Source organism: Meriones unguiculatus, chromosome 18 (genome assembly GCF_030254825.1).
Source record: "Meriones unguiculatus strain TT.TT164.6M chromosome 18, Bangor_MerUng_6.1, whole genome shotgun sequence".
NCBI classification, from domain to species: Eukaryota; Metazoa; Chordata; class Mammalia; order Rodentia; family Muridae; genus Meriones; species Meriones unguiculatus.
Genome location: NC_083365.1, coordinates 14306561 through 14331376, shown reverse-complemented (window position 1 = coordinate 14331376; position 24816 = coordinate 14306561). Strand labels below are relative to the sequence as shown.

At 37.8% G+C, this 24816-nt stretch overlaps 1 protein-coding gene across 2 annotated transcripts in view; it reads right to left on the bottom strand.

Moving 5' to 3' along the window:
- Bub1 (BUB1 mitotic checkpoint serine/threonine kinase) overlaps positions 1–22952 on the bottom strand; it is a 31914-nt gene extending 8962 nt beyond the window's left edge. The window contains exons 1-16 of one of the 2 annotated variants that reach the window (XM_060371454.1): positions 22824–22952; positions 20726–20785; positions 20508–20646; positions 18032–18228; positions 16030–16073; positions 14923–15023; positions 13010–13062; positions 12741–12928; positions 10936–11087; positions 8941–9158; positions 7345–7403; positions 5662–5790; positions 5459–5569; positions 4670–4766; positions 3775–3856; positions 1411–1585 (exon numbers count right to left, since the gene is read on the bottom strand). In XM_060371454.1, coding sequence (XP_060227437.1) covers positions 1411–1585; positions 3775–3856; positions 4670–4766; positions 5459–5569; positions 5662–5790; positions 7345–7403; positions 8941–9158; positions 10936–11087; positions 12741–12928; positions 13010–13062; positions 14923–15023; positions 16030–16073; positions 18032–18228; positions 20508–20646; positions 20726–20785; positions 22824–22849 — 1831 coding nt within the window. In that variant the 5' untranslated portion in view covers positions 22850–22952. The remainder of the gene's footprint in view (positions 1–1410; positions 1586–3774; positions 3857–4669; positions 4767–5458; positions 5570–5661; positions 5791–7344; positions 7404–8940; positions 9159–10935; positions 11088–12740; positions 12929–13009; positions 13063–14922; positions 15024–16029; positions 16074–18031; positions 18229–20507; positions 20647–20725; positions 20786–22823) is intronic. The other variant, XM_021654636.2, reaches the window with a different exon arrangement.
- Between the last annotated feature and the right edge of the window lie 1864 nt (positions 22953–24816).

Here is a 24816-nt window from a genome sequence, read left to right as displayed (position 1 = left end):
TGGCAAATACTCTTTTTGACACTTTGAAGAACTCTTCTTCACGGATTAGTGTTTCTTAATTCACAAAACTTCAAAACATTTTTGAGTGGCAAACTTATGATAACATATAAAAATAGTCCAAGTTTGAATTAACTTCCAAGATTTAGAGAAAAAAAAAACATATTGGATTAGTACTCTAAGAAAATATCCTTATTGCTTAGCCAATTTTAAGGTTTGTTTTTTTTTTTCTTTTTCTTTTGGCTCATAATCCTATTGGAATATCTCCCATCTAGTGAAGTAAAATTCTTCAGCAGTTAATTACTGATTTTAAATTTTTTACTAGTGTGTATGTTTGAGTGAGTGCAAGCCACTGCATATGTATGGAGGTCAGGGGACAACCTGCGGGAGTCAGTTCTCTCATTTTACCATGTGGGTCCTACAGATCACCTAGGGTCATCAGGCTTGGCAACAAGCACTTCTACCTGCTGAGCTATCTCACTGAACTTCGCTATTGTTTTGGTAAATAATTATTCTTTTTGACAGTGATATAAGTTAGCTAGTAAGCTGACAATTATCCAAATGGCAGAATGTTCCTAAATCTCAGTTTATACCTTTTAGATTGGAAACTAGTGTCTAATATCTGTGTGCAATGCAGTGGCATTAGATAGAACTTTTACGCATTTAAAAAATTATTATATGTGTAAATGTGTTTTAACTGTATATTATGTGTGTGCATCCCAGGATACAATCCCTGCAAAGGCCAGAAAAGAGTATCATATTGCCTGGAACTGGAATTACAAACTGCTGGGAGCTGCCATCTGGACTTTAGGAACCAAATCATAGATGTCTGAACAGCCAGTGTTCTTAACTGCTGAGGTATCCTGACAGCCCACAAATGTTTATCTTTTATATAAAGGTTACATTAGGCATTAGGCTGAAATAAGGACTAAAACGAGTTTCATTAATGCCTTTCTTGAAGTCAGATAAAAATGTTAACATGTGATTTTTCTCTACATGGCATACTTGTCCGTATGTCTAAAGTAATAAAATTTTACCAGTTACCAGTTACATTACCAGTTGTACTAAGAAATATAAGCTCATTTTTTTTCTAATATTTAAGCAATTTAATCTTTTTGTAGTAGCCCTTTCTTTGCTATCACAATACAACTTATTCCTACTGGATCTCTCTTTAAGTGAAAGTCTAGGTTTTTTCACTTTCTACCTTTATTAAAATTTAAAAATACAGACTATGCAGAGAGAATGTCAAAAACCAAGAAACAATAGCAATAACAACAAAAAACCATGCACAGACACAAGTAAATTTTAAGCTTCTTTACAATTTCCAAACTTCCTCTTTACAATTTTCAAGAAGAAACTATAATACTAAACAGTACATTTTTGCAGAAGATACTGAAATAGTTGCAAACACACCTTTGTCTTCTGGAAGCTGCACTGAATCTGTGGGAAGTTTGTGGAAGGGTGTAGATGAAAGCTGGGCAGCTGATGTGAAGTCTCCTATGCTTTTAGGACTGGGAGCGAGGGTTTTGTTGTAGCGAACACCGCATACTGTCGAGTCATCTGTAAACTCATCAGTGTGAGGCACTTCCTACAGCACAAGACAAAATGAAAAAAGCAGTTTGCCTCCTTGGTTGATGAAATTTAACACAACCCTGTAGTACAAACTACTCAGAAGAGTGAAGAGGCAGAGGATCACTTGAGCTTAGGCGTTAAAAATCATCCTGAACAATACAGCAAGTTCCTATCTCAAAAAACAAAACCCAAACATTTTAAGATTAAAAAAAAAAAGTTAAAAAAACATAAACCTCTTGTTTTTAGCTTCCTTCAATTTAAGCACATAACTGGACATTTTTAAAATCTTGTACATTAACTCTAAATTTGGAAATAAGACAGTAGGGTTGTTGTTCTTCATTAAATTCCCTTTAATGGTAATCTTGTGCAAAATGTGGTTTATTGTTAAAAGCAACACTATTAACTAGAGTCCTTATCTGCTTTTTTTATTTCCTCCCCATCCTTCAACACAGGTTGTCATATTACACATGGCTGTCATGTCTGCTCAGCAGCCTCTGACTATGGCCATGTGTGCATACTTCCTACCCTTTCTTCCACAGATACTTTTGAATAGAGGTCAGAGTCTGTGACTGGGCCTCCAGTTTAGGCTTTTATACTATCAGGGACTACCTCATTAAACTCTGGGGATATGTACAATACATATCCAAATCACTTGGCCAGGTATCTGTAGGCTTCTTCACTGAATTCTTTTCCTCTCCCCATTGTCTTTTCTGATGCAAATTACCAAGTCATACCTGGCCATACTGAAAGGGATGCAAAGTAAATTCTACCTTCCAGAGGGCTTCATCAAAGAGTCAGTGGAGAAATACTATATTTATTAATTTGTAAGTACACATATGTACCAAGGCTCACATGTGAAGGACAATCGTGGGAGTCAAGTCTTCTACCGTGGTGGCAAATGTATTTATCTGCTGAGACATCTCACTGGCACTCTTAGAGAAATGTTAAAAAATATAGTAACTGATAATTTTGGTAAGATGCTTGGGAGCTATGCAGACCCCGATTCTTCTCAATGACATTAGTAGTCATCTATGGACCTTTCCTATAGCAGTTACTACCTTAGTGTGCTAATGTTGACCTCCTACATTCCTTGAAATGCTTCTGTAAGGGAGATCTGTCCCTTTTCCCTTATTGTATGAATATTTAATTTCTTGGGTTATAATCTGATATTACTTATTTTCTTTCAAATTGTTCCAGGTTTGACTACTGACTTGGTCAATTTGGTTCCTGTACCCCCTACCCTACTTTACAAAAACATAAACCCAAAATAATTGCATCCTTAATTTCTGGCATAGACTACCCTAGGCTCATCTATTTCCTCCGACACAGCCTATAGAACATAATTATAGCTAAGTTTTAGAATCCATGGAAGAAGAAAACTAAAGTTTAGTCAGAATTAAACTTGGTAAATCTGTTCAGTTCTTAAAATGTTGCATATACATTTTCTACACATAATATATTTTTATAAATTCTACCATCTCTTCGAGTATTGAAAGAAAAACTAGATGGTTGTAAACGTACCAGTTTCTGCTCAGCACCTATTTTGAAAAGAAAATGTATCTTTTTGTTTGTTTGGTTTTTCGAGCCATGGTTTCTCTGTGTAGCCTTGGCTTTCCTGGACTTGCTTTGTAAACGCACAGGGATCCACCTACCTCTGCCTCCAAGAGTGCTGGGATTAAAGTTATGTGCCACCACGCTTATTTCTATTGTTAAAGCATGTAATAGTGACACTGAATCTAAACTCCATTGTTTTGGGAAATTGTAAGCATACAAATGGGGAACACTCTGGGTCATAGTCAAAGCCTAGCTGCAATGGTTGCTAAGGTACAAGAATGCTGGGAGCCAATGAATAAAAAATCTTATCTGCTGTGGTGTGCTACTGAGGATTCATTTTTATCAATTCAATTTTCTGGGTTTCTCACTAATATTCCACTGTAGGTCTCAATTCTTATGTCTAAGAAAAACAAATATACTTTGGTGGCACCTCTTAGCTAAAGGAATGGTTCTTGAGAGGCAAGGATCACATAATTGTTTTTACTTTCTCTCCTTATTAGAAAATTCAATTCAATTTTGTTGAAAAAACTTTTCATGCAACATTGGATTTTCCAGAAGTTGCATACACCTTGTGTGATTTGATGAGCATAAATCATTTGGACAAATGAAGAACAGAGTATAAGACTTATTTCACTGATGAAGCAGACGTACATTTGATCTTGAAGGAAATTTGCTTACAGAGCGTTCTCCAAAGGTCCTGGCTCCTGTGGGCTTATTTTTAGGCTGTGGTAAGCTAAAGAAAGAGTTGTGTAATTAGAAATCATAAAACATACACACTAAATGAGCTGAAAGTGTTAGAAAAATTTGTCACTTATCCTATTTAATGAGTTAATGGTTTTATAGAGATTGCTCACTTTTGCAGCAACTATAGCAAAACTGGGTCCAAACTGAATTAACTAAAAATAAGATATTTTTACTACACTGGATTCCAAGTTTTAAAAGCAAATGAAAACAAGGGCCTTGAGCAGTAAGATGTCTTAGGTATCATGTAACATTTTAAGTCATATTTCTAGTGCCTATTTTGGACATGGATATCCCTTCTGCAAGCTGCTCATAGTGTCCCCATTCCACCATAGCATGTAGGAAACTCAACAACTAACCATGAAGATTCCTGAAAATACCTCATTCTATGCCCTGCTGTCTCTTTAATGTGTTTTTCTTCTACCTTAAACATTTTCTCTGTAGTTATTACTCAACATAAGCCACTTTCTGTTCTACTATATTGACCCTGCACTTTTATGGATGTACTGGCAGAATAATCCACATCTCACATAATTTCAAATCCAGAGAATCCATCTATTCTCTGACAACTTCTACTAGATTGCATTTCTTTTTCAGCTGCACTTTTGCTATGGGAGCTGTTGTCTTGTAACTCATGCATAGGACATTTGTTCCTCGGCATAAAGTTAAAGGGCCACGGTGGCAGTGCGATCATCTGCTGAGCAGTTCATCCTATCTCCTTAATACCTCACAACTTTCACCATCTTATGGCATTTTGATGACATGTATTTCCCCCCAGGTTTATTTAAAATTGATGTTTCTTTACCCATAATTTTCTTTGTTTCCATCTTCAAAAATAGAAAAAGCAGATGGTAAAGACATAATCTTATTAACTCCCCAAGCCCCCGAAGATACTGCATTTTCTGTAAGAAAAGAAAAATAGTATCTCATTATTGTCTTGTGAAAAGGCATTATCCTAAACTTCAACTACATATTTATATAAAATAAAGTACTGAAATATTTAAAAATTTCTAGGTCCTAGGTAATGACCTAAGTACTTTGCAGCGAGGCAAAATGACTGATTCATGTCACTAGGTATAGCACTTAAGGCCCAATGGAGATCCTGTCACACACACAGCAGTGTCCAATGCTCCTACAAAGCACACTCAACAAAGTGTACAAAACAAAAGTTGTTTTTGCTGTTGTTCATATCCTCTAAGAAAAAATTTTTAATTTCCAGTCTTCCCAATTCTAACTAGATTCTACTTATCTTTGCCACAATCTTTGGCTTCCGGCACTGCTGGAATCCAAACTCCACCTAAATATCTTTCCTTGGAGGTGCGTAAGTGTCATTTTGAGACCTTACTTTTCTGACCATTCTTACCCACAATGCTTTTGTCCTTTAGCACGCACAAGGACAAAAAAAAATCCAACCTAACAACAACAACAAAAAAACTTGAAAGTAATATCACACACACCCCAACCTTTTCAATCTGTCATATCTGTAATTTCTTCATTCCCTGCTCTTATATGGCACACTATTCTACGTCTTAATAATGCCTATGGCAACTTCCTGTGATACTGTGTACTTAATAGCTTTTAAATAAAATATTACTTTGAAACTGGGCTTCAAATGCATCTTCATTTTGGTCTAGAGATGGCCATTCATCTTTATCATCAGAAATGTCAGGAAGTGTTGGAGCCTGAAACATATTCATGATGAAACCTTAAAAAACAGGAAAAGTACATGTCAACAGGTTACAAATCAGTTTTTATTAATTTACTGGAGGCACTGTGCACACACACAAAATACTTTACCTAATGCTTCTTTGGTGTGCACAGTTGGTGATGGCTGTACTTTTGATGGTGTTGCTTGAACCATTCCCAATGATGTGTTTGGAGTTGTGTGAAAAGAATTAATGCTGGCAACTTTATTTGTTTCACATACTAGCAAAGGAATGGGACAAAATGTACTATCAGTATGCCAATCACAACACACTGGAAGGTACATGATTTCAGTAATTACAATTAAAGGTTTACCAGTGTCAATAATTATCCACATTTTCACTATCATTGATCAGGTTTTCATATGTTTATGTTTATCTTTGTAATAACACCATGAAGTAAGGTCAAGAATTATAGAAAAAGAAATAAAGGTCACATCAAGTAAACAGTTTTGTTATGAAAAGCATCCTTAGTTCACAGTATACCAAGTACTACCTTCTTATGGTCATATTGTAAATCTTTACCTCTGTAAAGATTATGCTGTAAATCTTAAGGATGCTTTCCATTTTACCCAGCAGTTTGCTCAGACTTTATTTCCCTCCCTCTCTCTCCTCCCACTGCTCATTGGAAGCACTGTCATCTTTGATGCTTGGAATATACCATGAATGTTGCTGCTTGAAAGATCTACACTTGTTCATTCTGCTTGAAACAAGTTCACCAAGTTTGCTGAATGGGTAGTTTCCATCTCTTTTTCTTTACTTTTCCTTCCTTCCTCCTTCCCTCTCTCTCCCCCTTCCTTCCCCTCCTTTCTTTCTTAAAATTTATTCACTTTGTATTTATGCTGTAGTCGCCTCCCTCATGTCCTCCCAGTCCCACCCTTTTCTCCCTCCCTCTTCCCCCTATACCCCTCCCCTAGTCCACTGATAGGGACGAGGTCCTCCTCCCCTTGCATCTAACCCTAGTCTATCAAGTCTCATCAGGACTGGCTGCATTTTCTTCCTCTGTGGTCTGGTAAGGCTGCACTCCCAGGGGGAGGTGATCAAAGATCTGGCCACTGAGTTCATGTCGGAGACAGCCCTGTTCCCCTTACTAGGGTACCCACTTGGAGACTGAGCTGCCTATGGGCTACATCTGAGCAGGGATCTAGGTCCTCTGCGTGCACAGTCCTTGGTTGGAGTACTGGTTTCTGCAGGACCCCTCCTTCTCCCTTTTTTACTCTATCAGTCCTTCCTACCTACTTTGTTTGAAACCTCTCTCCTCCCTAATTCTAACACCTCTTTTTCTGTGGGAATTCTAACCTTTTCTTCATGACTACTTTTTTAACTGGTCTGTATCTAGTGAGCACGAACGAAGACTTGGGGCAACAAGTCTCTATTTCAAACAGCCTTGTTCCTACTGTTAGTGGAAAAGATGGCAGTCACATAAGAAGAAGTGAATGACCAAACATTTTATCAATGGAAAGAAATAATCTTCTATGTAAATGCCTCCACTGTGGTACCAAAGAGAATACAAACAAAACTTTGGAGCACCTTTCCCACCTAACAGATTAACTATGACTTTTAGATGAATACATGAGAAACTTAATAGAAAAATGCCAAAGGATTCTAAACTTGGAAGATGTGATTAGTTAAGTGACTTTCTATTTTTGTTTTATAAAATCATTCTCAATCTCTTAAGTGGAAAGCCTTCCTACATCACAGTCACAATACAGAAACTGAGCAACCTAAAAGAGTCTACCCAAACAAGTTGGGTGAAGTTATTATAATGAAATATTACCTTCTTTTGTTTCTGGTCCACTCTGTGGCATGAATTCATGAATACTCTGACTCACACATCTGCAAGAGAAAACTCTTGAGACACACTGAAGAATAAAAGCACTTTACATATTAGAATTTTTAACTAACTCTTAAGAAACAAAAAATTGCCAACAATGTTAACTATTAGGTTGAGGAAAAAATTGTTTAGGGCCATGGTGTAAATAAATAAAATATTTTTTACCTTTAAGAGTACTAATATCTTCAAATATAGATAACCATTGAATGTTTTTGTGTGCACTGTGTTAGCATATAAGTAGCTCACTTCTGGATTGCCCAGTAACCTATGATGCCATCATATGTCTGTCCCCCACCAGGTGTGTGGTAGGCAAGGTTCAGCTGCACATGTACAGCTTTAAAGGACCAACCCGCCACTTTGTCTCTCTTTCCTTTCTTACTCTCTCCACCTTGATTTCTTTCCTGGGGGCCCCACCATGTCTCTTCTCTTTCCTTTTCCTATCTATCTCTCCACCCAACCCAATAAATCTCTTTCATATAATATCTGTTATGTGTGTGGCATCATATTTTAAAAAAATACTAACACATTGGATCTATATTTTAGCACAATAACAACCATCTCTCCATGTGGCAGGGCACAATAATGGCTTCCCAAATTCAAATACACTTCATTTATGGTGCCTAAGTACTAGTTTTAGAAAGTGTGTGTTAATGGAACTAGTACCTTTCTTGTGATAAACCTGAAACCACTAGTGATGTCCAGTATTTAAAATAATACCAAAGAGGGTGGGTGGAGGGGAAAGGTAGCAAATTACTACATAACAGTTTGCTTTTAAACACTCTGGGGAAGTCAACCTCATTTGTCTAATACTGCTAGAATTCTCTTTAAAGAAACCTTATTAAAATGTTAAACAAAGAGGTCCAGCTTGGTGGTGCATTCCTTAAATCCCAGTACTTGGGAGGCAGAGGCAACTAGATCTCTGTGAGTAAGAGGACAGCCTGGTCTACAAAGTGAGTTCCAGGACAGCCAAGGCTACACAGAGAAATCCTGCCTTGAAAAACCAACCAAACAAATAAGCAAACAAAGAAGTGTAAATCACTTGTAGTGTTACAAATTCCTATCAAATCACAAATTTATGAGATGAATAACCAAAGATAAAAATATATAAAAAGAAAAAAATTTGATGCCTAGAAAAATCCTTCAAAATTGGGGAATACTGTAGAGAAAGATGTTGGTACAAAGAATCATCAACCCTGATCAGAACATGAAAATACACGCCACAGCTTTCTGTGCAATAATAACTACAGTTATGCAGTCAAAGCCAAACCAAAGGTATTTTCAGTTTGCAGTTTACAGCTACATAATCTGAAGGTACAGAAAGAATGCTAAAGATTTATAATTCAATTAAAGAAATGATGAAAAAGAAGCACTGAATTAAATCTGAAAGATTTGGGGCCAATATTTCTATTTTCAATATATTCACAATTCTTTTTAAAACAAGAACCATTCATCTTTTAAACAACATTAGGTACTGTAGATCATGGAAAGAAATTATACATGCCATTCACACCACTACCACCTCCAGAACATTAGGCTTACCTGGAGTCTGTCACTGACTGGCCACTTATAGGAATAGGGAGAGTTGGCTGGCTGGCAGCTGGGAACATCAAAGCACTGTTAACAGCATTTACCACAGAAGGTACTTCCTGTGGTTTCTCTCCTGAGTTCTCTGAGGTCTGCTGATTGATGGATGGAAGACTTGGAACCTTCAATTCCGGTTGGGAGCATTCATTTGGTCCCATACGTACTAGATTAACCTTTCATGCAAGACAAAAAGATACAAACAAGAACAAAACTAGGAAGTCTTGAATATTTTAACCAGTCATTAGAGCTTTTCAAAGCATAGTAACAACTGTAAAAAAGACTAGCCTCTTTGATGGCTTTCTGTAGCTTCTTAAACATAGACAGCAAAAGCTCATATTTAAAAATATTTTTAAAAATACGTGTAATTGCATACATGTGTAAAAGAGTGGACAACTTTTAGGAGCTGGTTCCCTCTTGCTTTGTTTGGCCAAGGTCTCAATTTTCTACACCACACATTCCAGCCCAGCTGGCTCACAAGCTTCCAGGCAATTTCCTTGTTTCTACCTCTTATCTCACTGTATGAGGGTTGGGATTACAGATGTGTGCCAACATATCTGGCTTTTTTACATGGGTTTCTGGGATCAAACTCAGGGTGATCAGGCTTTCACAGGAAATACCTTTACTGGATGAGATATCTCTCGAACCTGGCATCTTATACTTTTCACCACTGAAAAACCAATTGGCTTCTGTAAGATCCAATAGTTAAGAAGTAGCTCAGTGGGACATAGTGGCTAATGGGAGTCCAAGACACAGGAGATTGAGGCTTAAAGTTAGTCTGGCTACCTAGCAAATTCCAGGCCAGCCTAGGCCATAGTGTGAAACCCTGACTAATAAAATAAAATAAAATAAATAAATAAATAAAAAACCCCAGAAGAGTTAGGAACAATACATATGAGATCAAAGTGGAAAGGAGACTGCTAGGAGCAAAAGAATACATGGTAAGAGGGCCAAAGAAAGGGAAAGGACAATCAACAAATATTATGACAATGTTATGTGAAACCTATGTTAAACGATAAAAAAAAAAAAAAAAAAAAAAGACAAAAATGAATCACAAAACAAAGGATCCTATTTCTCTTCACTTAATTTTGGGAAAAGACTAAAATTAATGTTACCAAATACTTCTCATAGTGCTCTACTCAAGTACTCTTAGGCATGGTCCACAATAGAAAAGATAACAAACTCTAAAGTATTTGCTTTTCTAGTTACATACAAACACAATGAAAGACAGAAAGGCTAAGTCCTTATTTTTTTTTTTTTTTTTTAATTTCAAGACAGGGTTTTTCTGTGGAGCCTTGGCTATTCTCGACTTGCTTTGTAGACAAGGCTGGTCTCAAACTCACAGAGATCTGCCTGGCCCTGCCTCCCCCAGTGCTGGGATTACAGGCATATAACAATGTGCCTGGCTAATCTGTTATCTTATGGGGGCATTCTTACAAATTTTAAGACTGTTAACTTAAGCTGCATGTGGTAGCATATGTCTTTATACAGAGTCAGAAGCAGAGGCATCTCTGTCGATTCAAGATCCATTAGGTTCACACAGCATGTTCTAGGTCATCCAGGGCTACATATTAAGAACCTGTCTCAAAACCAAAACAAAAAAAGCCAATACTATCCCCAAACCCAGTAACCTAAATGACCTATACTATCCCCTCACCTACAAATTAGTAAAGAGAAATAACAGTCATGGCACAGATCAAGTACCCCATTAGGAAGTACCACCAATCTCAGGGTCTCTTGTACTTTGGAAATCTGCGCAGAATTGCTTGAGCTAGTTTTTACCTAGTTTCTGTTTTTGTTTTGTTTTGCTCATTCCAAAATTTAAACATCTTGGTGTACCAAATTATTAATTCGGGATGATTTCTGGCTAAATTAGAATAATGATAAAAACAGCAGAGAGCAACAGCTAGTAGCACTGGGGATAAGCTACGGCAGTGAAGAATATGGACATACGTTAGGCCTGTTGTGGGAAGCAGGCAGGTCCTTGTAAGACAATTCCACCACTTGATGTAATTGCTTATGAAGTTCATCCATTTTCTGTTTTAACAGTTGCTCTTCAAAAGCACTGGCTTCTTTCCTTTTCATATAATGTCTGTCTTCACTCACTTTAAGAAACATTAAAAAAACATGGTTTATTCTCAAAATTTCTCCAGAGTTTTGCATGCAAAATGAGTAAAAGGTCACAATTTAGGATGGATAGTTTTAAAATCAAAGTTTTTCATATTTATTAGATTTTTAGAACTGAAACATGTTATCTTTTAATTGTAATCTTCACCTATCCTCACCATAGTTACTATTAAATACAGGTCATATATTATAAAAAAATATTATATGATCAATAATATTTACCAGTGACAGTCTAATACTAAAAACTTCTCATAATCATACTATGCTACAAATCAATTGAAAATTATTTTCCATTTGTTTTTATTTTTAATAATAATAATAATAATAATAATAATAAAGGGCTTAATTCCCAAGGTATGCCATGTGAAGGTCAGGGGACAACTTGCAGAAGCTGACTCTCCTACCATGTGGGTCTTAGAATTCAGGCAGTCATACTTGGTGTTTTTTTTTTTTTTAATTTTCTGTGTTTATGTGTATGTATATATGTACATGTGTGTGATGGTGCCTATAAAAGCTAGGAGTGTTAGATCCCCCAGAGATGGGTGTTACAGGCTGTTGTGAGTCACCTGACATGGGTGTTGGCTAGGCATTGAACTCAGGTCCTTGGCAAAAGCACTACCAGCTCTTAACTGCTGAGCCACACTTCCAGCTCCACCTCTCTAGGAAATAGAGTACTAAGGGCCAGTGTTTCAAGCAATACTTTGGATAATTCTACTTCCTATATCACATACAGGTACACTCCAAACAAATCAATATATATATATATTTTTTGCTAGACTATAGGTTGTGGCACATGGAAGTAAACTATCCATAGACACTTTAAAAATGGGTCCTCAAATATTAAATGATGGTTCTTTATGGTTGGTTAAATATGAAATGTAACGAATAAAGGAGCTAGAGATGGCTCAGCAGTTAGGAGAGTTTGCTGTTCTTGCAATGTTCAGTTCAGTTGCCAGCATTCGTATCAGACAGCTCACAATCACCTCTTCTGGCCTGCTAGGGCACTGCACTCACATGCAAACACTGACACTCACACATCACTTTAAATAAATAAAACCTTTTAAACACGGTAATGAACATTAGGCTCATATAGTAGACTAAGTCCAAATAAATGGCATCAAACCCTGCATAGAACAAAGGTTCGTTTTTCTCTAAGTATATGCTGTTATAGTAAAGCAATATGCAAATACACATTTCCTTGTGAGGAACAAAAAAGTATTCATTCTGTCAACATAAATAACTTGGCGTGCTAATCAGAACTCTAGCTGCATGTTTTCTTTAAAGTAGATGCAAACTTGGAAAATCTCTTCTGAACCTCAGTTTTCAATTAAATCCTTTCACAGAACAAACAAATGCCCTACAAATTAAGGACTACTGCATACAGAGGTTCAAATTCACACAGAAAATACTGAAACATTATTCACTAATGCAAAGGCAACACCAGTAAGGACATTTACTGTAGTATTGTTTCAATCAGCAGCTGTGCAATGGAGCCGGTGGACAAATGCTGCTGCTAGGCTAGTGTCTAACAAAGACTTCTAAGCTTCTGACAGAAGGAGCTCAAGACATTCAATTATGTGATTATTATTTTAAATGATATAAAACAATCCAAGATCTAAAAGTGCAAGTACCCCACTGTTCATGCTTCCTCCTTTGATTGTATTTCTGGGCTCTCAGTTCTTCAAAGGAAAATTCTGAATCCCCACGAATAAGTTTTTCCTTGCAGTACATAACAACCTGTTGAACATCAGGCTTGGGTGCCACGGAGGAGCTGACAGAGCACTCTGACTTGGAAATCAGGATCACTCTTTGTTCCCTACTGGGGAGAAAGACACTATTTACAATAGTGTAATGAAGTAACTCGAAGTAACTGAAGTAATAATGTACTCATTGTACTTGCATATTAGACTCTTTATCACAGGTGGGAGGTGCCACACCAAAACATTCTGAACCCTAGAAGACAGGAAACAAACATGAGCATTCACCTACCAAAGAACAACTTTCACACAAACTACTTCATAGTTAATATGAAAATGTCTCATGGGAAGGGGCCCCTTAATCTCAAGTATATGTTTACATACATTATGATTACTAGCTGGTGCTTTAATTGACATCATTTCTACTTAACTTTTCAAATTAAGGTCCCCCCCCAAATAAAACAATTTTAAAAATTAAAATTTTCTTCTGTTATTGCTTTTCCTCAGAAGTTTCCAATAGTAGCAATAACCCACTAAACAAATATTTATTGATATTTTAGGCATATCATACAATGATCTAGTTCTAGGATAACTAAGAAGTAACATTCATCTGTCTAAGAATTTGGAGTGGTAGAAAGAATGAGGATGGCAAGCACTGTAAAATATAACTTGAGACAGTCTGCAGGCTATCAAAGACGACACACGTTCTATTTCTAGGAATGTGCTGCATTAATAAAACAGAAGTCTTTTACATTGAATTAAGCTATAAGGAGGTCATCAAGAATGATTGTACTATGAAAGAGAAAGGTGCTAAAAAACATGAAGCTGAAGGAGATTTGAGTATTTTTATGTGTAAAAGCAGGAAAGGCAGAGATTTAAACAGGTCAAAAATATTTACACGATGAATTGCATAAGTAGGGAGCTATTGCAGGATATTTGCTTATTATAGATAGAAAATCTAATTGTTAAATTAAAAAGCTTAAATAGATGTCAGATGCAGTTATGTGTGTCCTGAAGAGATGCAGTTTGAAATCTGAAATCACCATAGATAAGGATGCTAAAGAATGGAAAGACCTTGCCTATTTTAAGGCAACTTGCTTCTAGTCTTATGGTCTTTGCTCTATGATCCAAGGCAAAGTCAGCAGGGTGGCCTCGAGCTTCCTAACGGCAAGAATGACATGGTTCCTACTGTAAGGTGACATGGTTCAGCCTCTACTGACTTTGCTTGGAGCCCCCACCTCCCCATAATGGTGACATGATTCAGCATGTAGGGGACTAGAGACTTCTTTTATAGCAATTGGACCTTTAAGACCTCTTCCTCATGGAAGGAGCTCCAGGAAGAGTAAAGGGTTTCTCTCTATGGGCTTGCAGGAACAACAGAGAAGCAGCTGGCAGGATACAGGTAAAACTGCGGTTTATGCCTCCTGTGTCTTTATTGGTATATTAGATAATTTGAAGTGATAACTATTACAACTACATTTTCTCACAGAAACAGAAGATGCAGTTATGTTTATAATGGCTGACAGCAAAAAATGATATATCTTTTGCTATGTTGCAGAAACAGAATTTGTTTTTTATAGCTGAGAAATAGACACATGCCAAAGTTGAGAAGAATGAAATTTAAAATCACAATAATTTGATATTAAAGGATTAACAGGAAAATACATGAGACACAGAATATGAAGAGTGGCATGAAACATAGGGAAGAAATGCCTGGAAGTGTTAGAGTTCTGGTTGAGGTTATGTGCATAAATGTTTGAGGTTATGGACGTTTTCAAAAGCGGGACTCAAAAACCTTCAGGCAAATGTGATCTAAAATAGGGATTTCCTGGGTCTATGAAAAGGCAAGCAGAAAAATTGAGGACATTAGGAAGAAAGCTGCAGAGAGGGGGTTTGTGCGGCAGGGGTCCCTAGGTCGTATAATAAGTTATATTACAGTTGAACACAGATTATAAAAAAGGTTCAGAGAACTGCCATGGAATGGTGGCTGAAATGGAGGTCAGTCACAGGAGACATGGTCAATGAGTAAGATTGAAAAGGCAGATATAAAAGACAGCCAGTATGGCTCCTCAATAACATTCCTAATTCCTAAGATGTAAATAAATGTCCCTGTTACCTGACTCTTAGGAACACAGTCTGAGTTTTTCCCTGGACTTGACTTTGTTGTCACAACTTGGTTTGAAATCTGAGCACTATGCAGAGGTTCTGAGGTTGTAGCTATGAGGGAAAAGAAAATGAAATGGGAAATACATGAAAAGGAACATTAGATACAATTAGCACAAAATACACTCCACTGTTCTTTCAGTATTGTATTTAAAAAAAAAATCTATTTGTGGGTGAAGATGGCTGAGGAGTTAAGAACATTTGCTCTTACAGAGAAGCAGGTTTAACTCCCAGCACCCACATGGTGGCTCATAGTTAGTTATCTGTCACTTTAGTTCTATGGATGTAATGCCCTCTTCTCATTTATGTGGGCACTAGGCATGTATGTAGACATACATGTAAGCAAAACACTTATACATATATCTAACACATAAATAAAATATTACTTTAAAAATTAACCCTCTTAAAATTGTCTCAGAAAATGGACTAATTTTCAGTTAAGAAAAATATCACAGAAACAATTTTCTGATCAACTCAAGAAGTTAAGGTTATACTTGAATGGAATGTAAAGCCTAAGTGGTTATTTTAAACAAAATGATGGTGACTATTACTGAAATGGGGTCTTTATTTCTAAGAAAAAAGAAAACGCTACATTTTAAAAAGTTGTATTATCCCTATTTGATTCAATCAGAATAGACAGGGAGTCTGACATATCCTTTCTTTGAGACTATTTTAATTTTTTCTTTTTTCTTTTTTAAAGATAGTGTACTGTTATGTAGCCATGGCTGTCCTTAAAACTTATGCTCCTTCTGAGTACTGGGATTACAAGTGTGTGCCACTACATTGTATCTAGCTTTTTAAAAAAATTTTTCTAATTCATTATGTTTTGCTTGCAGGTTTGCAGAGGAGCTAAAACACAGCCCCTCTATAGTCTAGACTCTGTTTTGTGCGATTATTATCAGAGTGCTTTTCCTATTGCCCAAAACAGTAATTTGGTAATTTTTTTTGTTTTCATTAAATACTACATGAGACCCTTTTAGAACAAAACAAAAAACACTTAGTGCAAATTACAGACTAAGTTTTCAAAAATCTAGACATTTAAAAAAAAGCATCATTTTACCTTGAGCTGGCAAGTGGGCTCCATTAAGGCGTGCCTGGAATAGCCTACATGAAAATTAAAATATATAAATACAGCTTTTAAACTTTACAGTTTAATATACATCTGTATCAAAATGTAAATAAAACAACAGGCAATAAAGACAGAAAAACTGAATTTCAAAGTTGCTTTGAACTTCAGAACTAAATTTCTGGGAATGGTTACATTAGAAAAGTGCTCTTTTTACACAGTTTATGTTAGTATTTTTCAAATTCACGTAGCACATACACCTCCTCCCTCCATGAATCAACTGTGCAAATGTGAAAATTCAAAGAAGCTTCAACTACTACTTCAGGTATTTTATAATCTGAAACAAAATAATATTTTAAAAAACTCAAAATATAAAATTTAGATCACTGCTTAAAAGGGCAATGGGTTACATCACTCATGCTCTATAAAAACTGCACACGTTTAATTTCATAGCACTTTTACATACCAACTTGACCTTTAAAAAAATGTGTAGCTCCCAAGCCTGACATTTTTGGGCAATGAAAACAAGAGTGTATTCCATATAGAGAAGAGATGTATAACTAAGCACTAAATCTTACATAATTATTAATTCAAACAAACCAATGGTAATAAAACCATTTTACATGATGGTTTGTAAAGACACAAAATTAGATAATATTAAAGAATTATTGTTAACTTTATTAGGTGACATAGAATAAGCCTATAGGAAACATTTTTTTAAAGAGGATTGTAGTGGTGTTTGAGATATAAGATTTTGTCTTTAAAATTCCATCAGCACAGGGCCAATGAGATGACTCAGCAGATAAGAATGCTACTGCAAGGCCTGAAAACCAGAGTTCAATCTCCAGGAATCTCTGACCCAAACAAATAATCAAAAAGATAAATATCTTTACTATAGAAAAAAGGACAAGGGGCTGGAGAGATGGCTCAAAGGTTAAGAGCTCTTACTGTTCTTCCAAAAGACTCAAGTTTGATTTCCAGCACCTACATGGTTCACAAGATCCAATGCCCTTGTCTGGCCTCTGTGGGCATCACACACACACACACACACACACACACACACACACACTTCACATATATATACAGGCAAGCCACCACATGTCAAAAAAAAAAGTCAACTGTTAACAATTATTAAAAATATGTAACTGAACATTTATTATACTAATTTTTATTTTAAGAAAATTTTCATAAAAGTTTTCTTTAAAGCATAAATACTATAGTAAAGTTGAAAAAAAAATAGATGTGTTGAATGCTGGCAAGGGGTGCAATTCATGTAAGTTCTCCAATTCTTCTAATGAGAATCCAGAAGAAAAATTTTGAATAGATCATTTGGTTTAATGTCCCAGTTGCCTTGAAACTGTTTAAACATACTTATTATTCAATTATTACAATTCTAAATGGTATCCAATTTATATAAATATAAGAACTATATTTCCTTTATGGGAAAAGATCTTGCCATATAGTGTGTATACAGCTTGACTTTGTAAAACATATTTGTAATTATATAATATGGAGATAAAAATATAGTTTTCTGCATTTTCAAGTTTTCCTAAATAAGGCATTTTTAATAAAAAAGTAACAGAACAAAACATGAGGAGAAAAATAAGGTTTTCATTATGATAGTTTACTACGGTTTAAATGGCCACCAAAACTCATATTGAAACTCAACCCCCATTGTGAAGATTTATAAAATATTATCTCCAAATTGTGATTAGATGAATGGAAAATTCTATTCATGGCTTAATGGGTTATTCTGAGGGAACAATTTATTCTGTCTCTTGTATGTGCCCTTCTTGTGATGGGATGTCCTGTGCTGCCTCACAATTCTGCAGTCTAAAATGACATTATAAAATCTGTCTTAGAGCATCCTAAGAACATATAAAGCTCCGTATCTGCAGTCAGACCTACAATACACAAACAGTATGGCATATAGTTAAAAGTATATGTACACAAAGATACAGCAGACAAAAGAATGAGTTATGCACTTTGAAACTACCTGTACTGTTGTTGTAGTAGTTCTTTAGGTTCAGCCTGATTTTGAATTCCCCTACGAAAAACAGCACTGGCATGCTGCAGCTCTCCTTGGGCTTCCAGATGCCCCGCCCAGGATATGTATAGAGGAGATGACTTGGTTCCAATTCCCTGGTTGTACAGAAACTCAAAAAACTGATGAAGGTCACTGTTGTACTCGGCCTACAGAAACCCAAAGCAAAACCACACATAAGCAATGAGGCACAAAGAGATGGCTAGTGGATATAGGAGGCAGCTGGATTGGAATGAATTCCAGTGTTCCATACTAGGAAATTATGGTTGATAATTTTATATCCAACACAGAAAAAAAAATGATTAAGATTGGAGGCTGCATACCAATTACTTGGATCATTATACACTGTTTACATATTGTTATTCTATTCCATAACTTTGTATTACTATACACAAGATAGCCAAACTGCTAGGCTAGATGTGTCCCAGAGCCCAGCCATCCTCACGTTTTTTTCAATCTTCATGGAAGTCTAGGGATGTACGATGTAGGTAAAGACATGTTGTTCTCTAATGGTGAATCGAAAAATCAGCTCTTCCTTTGATATTCAAGGATTATCAACATATTTCACAAAACAGTAAGGTCTACAATTATCCATTAGATGAAATACTGTTTTTTTATCTTAGCCTGAGCTTATTCAAGTCCCACAGGGTACCTTTAATTACAGTATTTTATAATTTATGGAAAAATTTCATGTTCACTATCTATTCCATATGATTTTATTATATAGCCCCAAGCCAAACTTTCATTTCAGATTAGATCTAAGAGTCTTACTTTTTTTTTAAACAGTTGGTGACAATATTTTAATTAAAAACATGTTGCCATTATGAAATTTTTTCTACTGGTGCTGCATGATATACATCTTAACTGGCTTTCAATTTCTTTTTAAAACATGCTTTTGTTTTTATTATACTTTAATTATTTGAAACATTTTAAAATTTAAATATATTTGATCATATTCTCCTCTTCCCTACCCACCCCAACTTTAAGTTCTTTCTCAAAAAACAAGAAACCAATACAACAACAAAACCCCCAAAACCTAGAAAACAAAATAGATCAACATCAAAAAGAAAAAAACAACAAATCAAACTGTAACTAAATAAAAGCATATAAAAAACTGTGCAGTTATATTATTTGTTGGTCAACTACTGCTGAACATGAGACCTGCGCCAGAGTGGTCGCTGTCCTCCGTGTCATTCCATTGAGAAATGGAATGAGTCCCTCTCCTAGAAGGTATAAATAAATAAAGTTCAGCTTTTAACCATTACCATAGTAATTAGGTTTTCATTCATTTTTTTCAGTTATTTATTCATTTTTAATATAAAAAATATAAGGTAAAATAAAAAATATCACATTGAAATTGGACGAGACAAACCAACAAAAGGAAAAGAGTCCAAAAAAGGCACAAACTTGTTTGCACATTCAGAAATCCTGTAAAAACACTAAACTGGAAGCCATACTACGTATGTAGCAATTCCTATCCTCTAAAAGCCTGAGACTGCCTTGGCCTTTTAATTTTATATTTAGTCTTGAGTTAAAATATCATTACTGTACTCATGACAACCTTTTTTTTTTTTTTTTTTTGAGACAGGGTTTCTCTGTGTAGTCTTGGCTGTCATGGACTCACTTTGTAGACCTGCCTGCCTCTGCCTTCCAGAGTGCTGCGATTATAGAAGTGAACCAGGGCACCTGGCACTCAGGGTGAATTTGATTCACCCCAGAGACCCTCTTAGCACCTAACACCCCCTCATCTTCTCTCCGTCAAGCACATTTCTTCCTTCCTTTTTTTGAGCCAGGGTCTTGCTACATAGCCTTTGCTGTTCTGGAACTCACTATGTAGACCAGGCTAGCCAAAAATGTAAAGATCTGACTGCCTCTTTTTCCCAAGTGCTGGGATTAAAGGTATAAGCAATCACAACTGGCTTCTAGCACATTTCATATCCAATAGTTCATTTAACTTTTATTTCCCATCTCATGGTGGAATATTTACATATTTGAAATAAAGGGGTTTTAAAATTAAATTGCTGATTCCTCAATATTTAAGAAGCCAAGGCTCTAAAAATACATACCACCTACTATATAACCTCTAAAAAAAAAAAAAAAATCATGCCTAGAAACAAGAAATTGATATAAAAAGGAAGTCTAAAATGATCTTAATAAGGGAGGGGATCAAAAGCCAGGTGGTTGTTGGACATGCCTTTAATCTCAGCACTTGGGAGGCAGAGACAGGTGGATCTCTGAGTTCCAGGCCAGCCTGGTCTACAGAGTTAGTTCCAGGATAGCCAGAGCTACAAAGAGAAACCTTGTCTTGAAAAGGATCCCCCCACCCCACCCTAAACCAAACCAAAACCACCCCCCCAAAAAAAAACAAAAAACAAGGGGATCAAAAGTAAAACATAACATTTAGTTATCTACCTGAAATTATACTCACAAATTTTAAGCAATAATTGATGAATCTTGAGTCATTGTGGTACCTCTTCTTATCTAAAAATTCCTTCATAAAATGTTCTAATAGTGTCATCAAGCATTCTTTATTGTCAGGAAAATTCTCTTCTACCCACTTCATGAGGCTAGAAGAACATGGATATTAATGAGTTTTCCACAGGGCAGTATACGGTTTCTTTGGTTTAAAGGAAAACAAGCACTAACCTTTCCCATTCTCCAAGTGGGTCATTACCCTTATAGCTTTGCATATGGGCTTCAAACATGCTAGAACAGAGAAGTACATACATGAGAGATGAGGAATAATTCCTACATGCCAAAGATACATTTGCTTATACATTATATCATCTATATACCGGAAAATTGAAATCTCAAATCCCAACTCAAACAGCACAGATCATTCAGAGGTGTTCAGAAAAATAAGAAGCAGTATTTGCCCCCAGGTCTAGCTAGATCTGGTGGTCCCCAATGTCACTGCTGCCCAGTGGCACAGTTAAGACAGGGGCTTAAAATAAAATACAAAGCCTCTCCTTTGGTGTACCAGCCCCAGCACTTCCATTTGGAGTTTCCAGAGACGGTTTGCTGGAGTCTAAATCTAACATTGTCCAGAAGAAAAGCACATGACGACAGTGGTGATAAGTACCCGTAGAGTTCCCAGAGAACTTTGCTTTCCTTACTTCCATAATACCCAACCACAGCTAAAAGAGTCAGGCAAGCAAATCAGACTCCAATGGCCTCAGGTGCTAGTGGAGTAGACAAATAAAAACATAAAAATAATGCCATGTTATATTAAGTATTAAGAAGAGGGGGCAAGCTAAGGGGTAAGGCAGGGCAGAGCCAGGTGTGGTCGCACACGCCTGTAATCCCAGCATTCAGGGAGGCAGAGGCAGGCGGACCTCTATGAGTTTGAGGCCAGCCTGGTCTACAAATCAAGTCTAGGATAGCCAAGGACACAGAGAAATTCTGTCACACGGGGGAAAAAAAGTCATAAGTAATCAATGCTAGTTAGCTACCAGAGTCATGGTAGGGAAATCGAGGCTGATAGAACTTGAGGGAACAGAAAGAGCAGAAGAGGCGGCAAGTTCCGTCTGCATTTTAAAATATCTTCTTCATTCTTTTGTGGAAATTAGTAAGGGTGGACATATAAAGAGCGATCAGGCAGGAAGCTAGGGTAGAATCCTAGGGCTGGTTAAGCTGAGCTAGAGCAAAGACAGTATGTGTACAATTTCCGGGAGAGGGAGGATGGAAATTAACTGTACTCTGAGTAGGAGTCAAGTTGAGACACAGGTTTTTAAACTGAGAAATGTTAAGAGTAGGGGAAAAAGAATTTAAAAGCAGTATTTGTGTAGATGACCAGCAAATCCACCTCAAAATACATTTCACTGGCATACTGAAGTGATTACTCAGAGAAACTGTAGACAGCAATGGCCATACACTTAGCAGTGTTTTTTGTTGTTGTTGTTGTTCTTTTAAATTAAGTCAGGGAATCCAATCTTTTCATTTAAAAAAGAACCTATTTTTGGCATGTCTGAATTGTCAGCACTACTTCTGTGTTTTGAAGTTCTTACTTAGCAAAATAAGTATACAAGTATTTTTCCAAGGTAAACATTTAATAGTCTTACACCAACCACACCTCCTGGGAAAAAGGCTTAAACACACTGTCATTTAATACTAAAACATCTAACCATTAAGACAAATTAGCCTTTAAAAAGTCAAAAATACCTATAGTTTCTTTTTCTTTTTAATGGGGAGGGGCAAATACTTAGTCGATCTGATTAAAAATTAAATCGCTCAACGCCAACAGATTTTAGGTATCTTACTCTTTCTTGGAACACCTGAAGGACTGATAAAAATATTTCTTTCTCGTAACATAGCTTAATAGTTTTAAATGGGTTCATATCACAGGCTAGTTAAGTCACCTAAGGCCAAAAAAGGAAAAAAAAAATAAATCAAAGCGGGAACTTAAAAAAAAAACAAAAATCGAAAAATCTGCTTGCAGGTAGACACAAGCGAATCAACAAACATTTTTTCCCCATAAAGTTCAGCTTCACCACCAGCCGAGGTTTGGGGCGGCGAGGGGAGGCGCGTCCTCCGCCGCCGTCTCGGTGTCCTCCGGGGGGGGGTAGACACGTGACTCCCGAGGGTCCCGCAGACCCCGCGCCCCAAAACCGTACCCCGCGGCCGCCTGACCTCCCCTCGAGTGAGGCGGGGCCGCCGCCTCGGCTGAGGCCTAGCGAGGGGAACCAACCGTCCCGGCCGGGCTCGGCCCGGCTCGCGCCCTCACGCCAACCTGGGGGCCACCTACCGGAAGACATTTTCTAGGCTGTCCATGACGAGAAGCGCACGGCGGCGAAACACCTCACCAGCCGCCGGCGAGACGCCCGACCCGGCCCAGCCGTACCACCGGGGAGGCCGCCGCCGATTCGAATACCCCGCGCAGCCGCAGTCGTAACGTCGAGCGTTGGCAGCGCGCCTTGCCATTGGTCTCGGCTGCGGGAGGGTTGGCCAATCACTGCGCCTGTTGCTAGGGGAACAAAGTCCCGCCCCCGTTCCGCGGGCTCTCTCAGCCGCTGGCTCCTCCCATTTCCCCCCCAGCCTTTTAATGAGTGCTGTGCACGGTGCTGGCCGCGTTGAGGGTCCTTTCCGTTCTGATGAGACTCTAACCATTTTTTTTTTGGCATAGAGATTATTGTTATTTTTAAAGCTGCATAAAAGCGTATAAAAACTGAGTTACAGAATTATATTACAGGGGTGAACATGAAGACTCCGTTACTCAAACTACTTTGGGCCTTCCTGGGTCCTCAGAGTCGCGAATCTTTGTCCTTTTTGCTTAAATAACAGAAATTACATAGCTGATGAGCTGGCTCAGCGGATAAAGGCTCGTGCCGCCAAGGCTGGCGAGTCGTTTCATTCCCGGAACCCACAAGGTGGAAGGAAAGAAGACAAATTTCCCTATGTAGTCCTCCGATCTCCATGCATGCTGTGCCACAGAAACATACAACAAATGAGAAAAACACAAACATTATGTCTGGCTCATGAGTTAAAAAGAGAGAGAGAGAGAGAGAGAGAGAGAGAGAGAGAGAGAGAGAGAGAGAGAGAGAGAGAGAGAGAGAGAGAGAGAGAGAGAGAACGAAAGAAAGAAAAGCCCTGTTTGTAGGGCCACTGTGTGTGTGTGTGTGTGTGTGTGTGTGTGTGTGTGTGTATGTGTGTGTTTCCAGAGTTGCAGGGATCCCATGCCTCTGGCCTCTGCCAGCACCTGTACTCTCTTGCATATACAATCATACGTCACATGATGGGAAAGAGCAGCTCCTATGTGAAACAGTTGCAGGTAACTCTGCTACTTCGCCCATGGCTCCCGTGTAGTGTCTGAAATAACTTGTCGTTCCTGAAGATACTCTGCTGGCTGTTTCAGGAGTCTGTCCCTTCCCTCTCTGTGGACATTTATCTAGAATTTGGGATAGAAAGGTACAATAAGTAAAAACTCCAAGTGTCCTCTGCAGCCTTTGTTTGCGATGAGCCTGGTTCTTCTTTCACATAGCAACTCCTTTTGCCCCACTCCCAATTCTTCCATTTTTCTGACCTCAGGTTTCTGAATGGTAGTCAGTGTCTACTCTATTAGAGCACAGCTCCTGCAGTGTCCTTGTCTGAAAAGGAGCTGTCCAGACAAGCTCCAGGGTGCCTTTGAGTTCTTAGGTTTATTGTGACTCCCTGATTTCTAAACTTCACACACTAAAACGCTCCCGATGACAGGGTGTACCTTGCTACAGAACCACAACCCTGGGTTGTAATGCTCATGCCATAAAAGCAGCATTCCTTAATGAGGCCCACAAGTCCGTCCTGTAGTGTGTAACTCAGTTGTGTGAGCCCTGAACAGGGTGTTCAGGAGGCCGCTAGGAGCCATGTGCCCTCAGGCAAGTCATTAAAAGTTGCTGGTTATTCTTCTGTAGCAGCAGCTTAAAGGAAACCTCTCATCAAATGCCCAAGGCAATGCCATAACTCACCATCAACCACGGCATGTGGCATGCCCTCTAAATTATCCTGCTGGGGGAGGAGAGGGGGTTGGCCTGTTGCTCCTCCCAGAGCCAAGAGGTCAGGTACCATGCAGAGAGAAACCAGAAACCGTTTCAGAGCCTTTTTCTTGTTCTGAAGCCTGGACAGCTCTTGGGGACGAAGGCAGAAGCCATCGCCAAGTCTACTCATTCTTCTCTGAGGCAGTCACTGCTTCATCAGTCCAGCCTTTCTCTTCACATCTTTAGCTAGTATCTATCATGGGCGAGATTCCTGGGCCTGGACCAGGA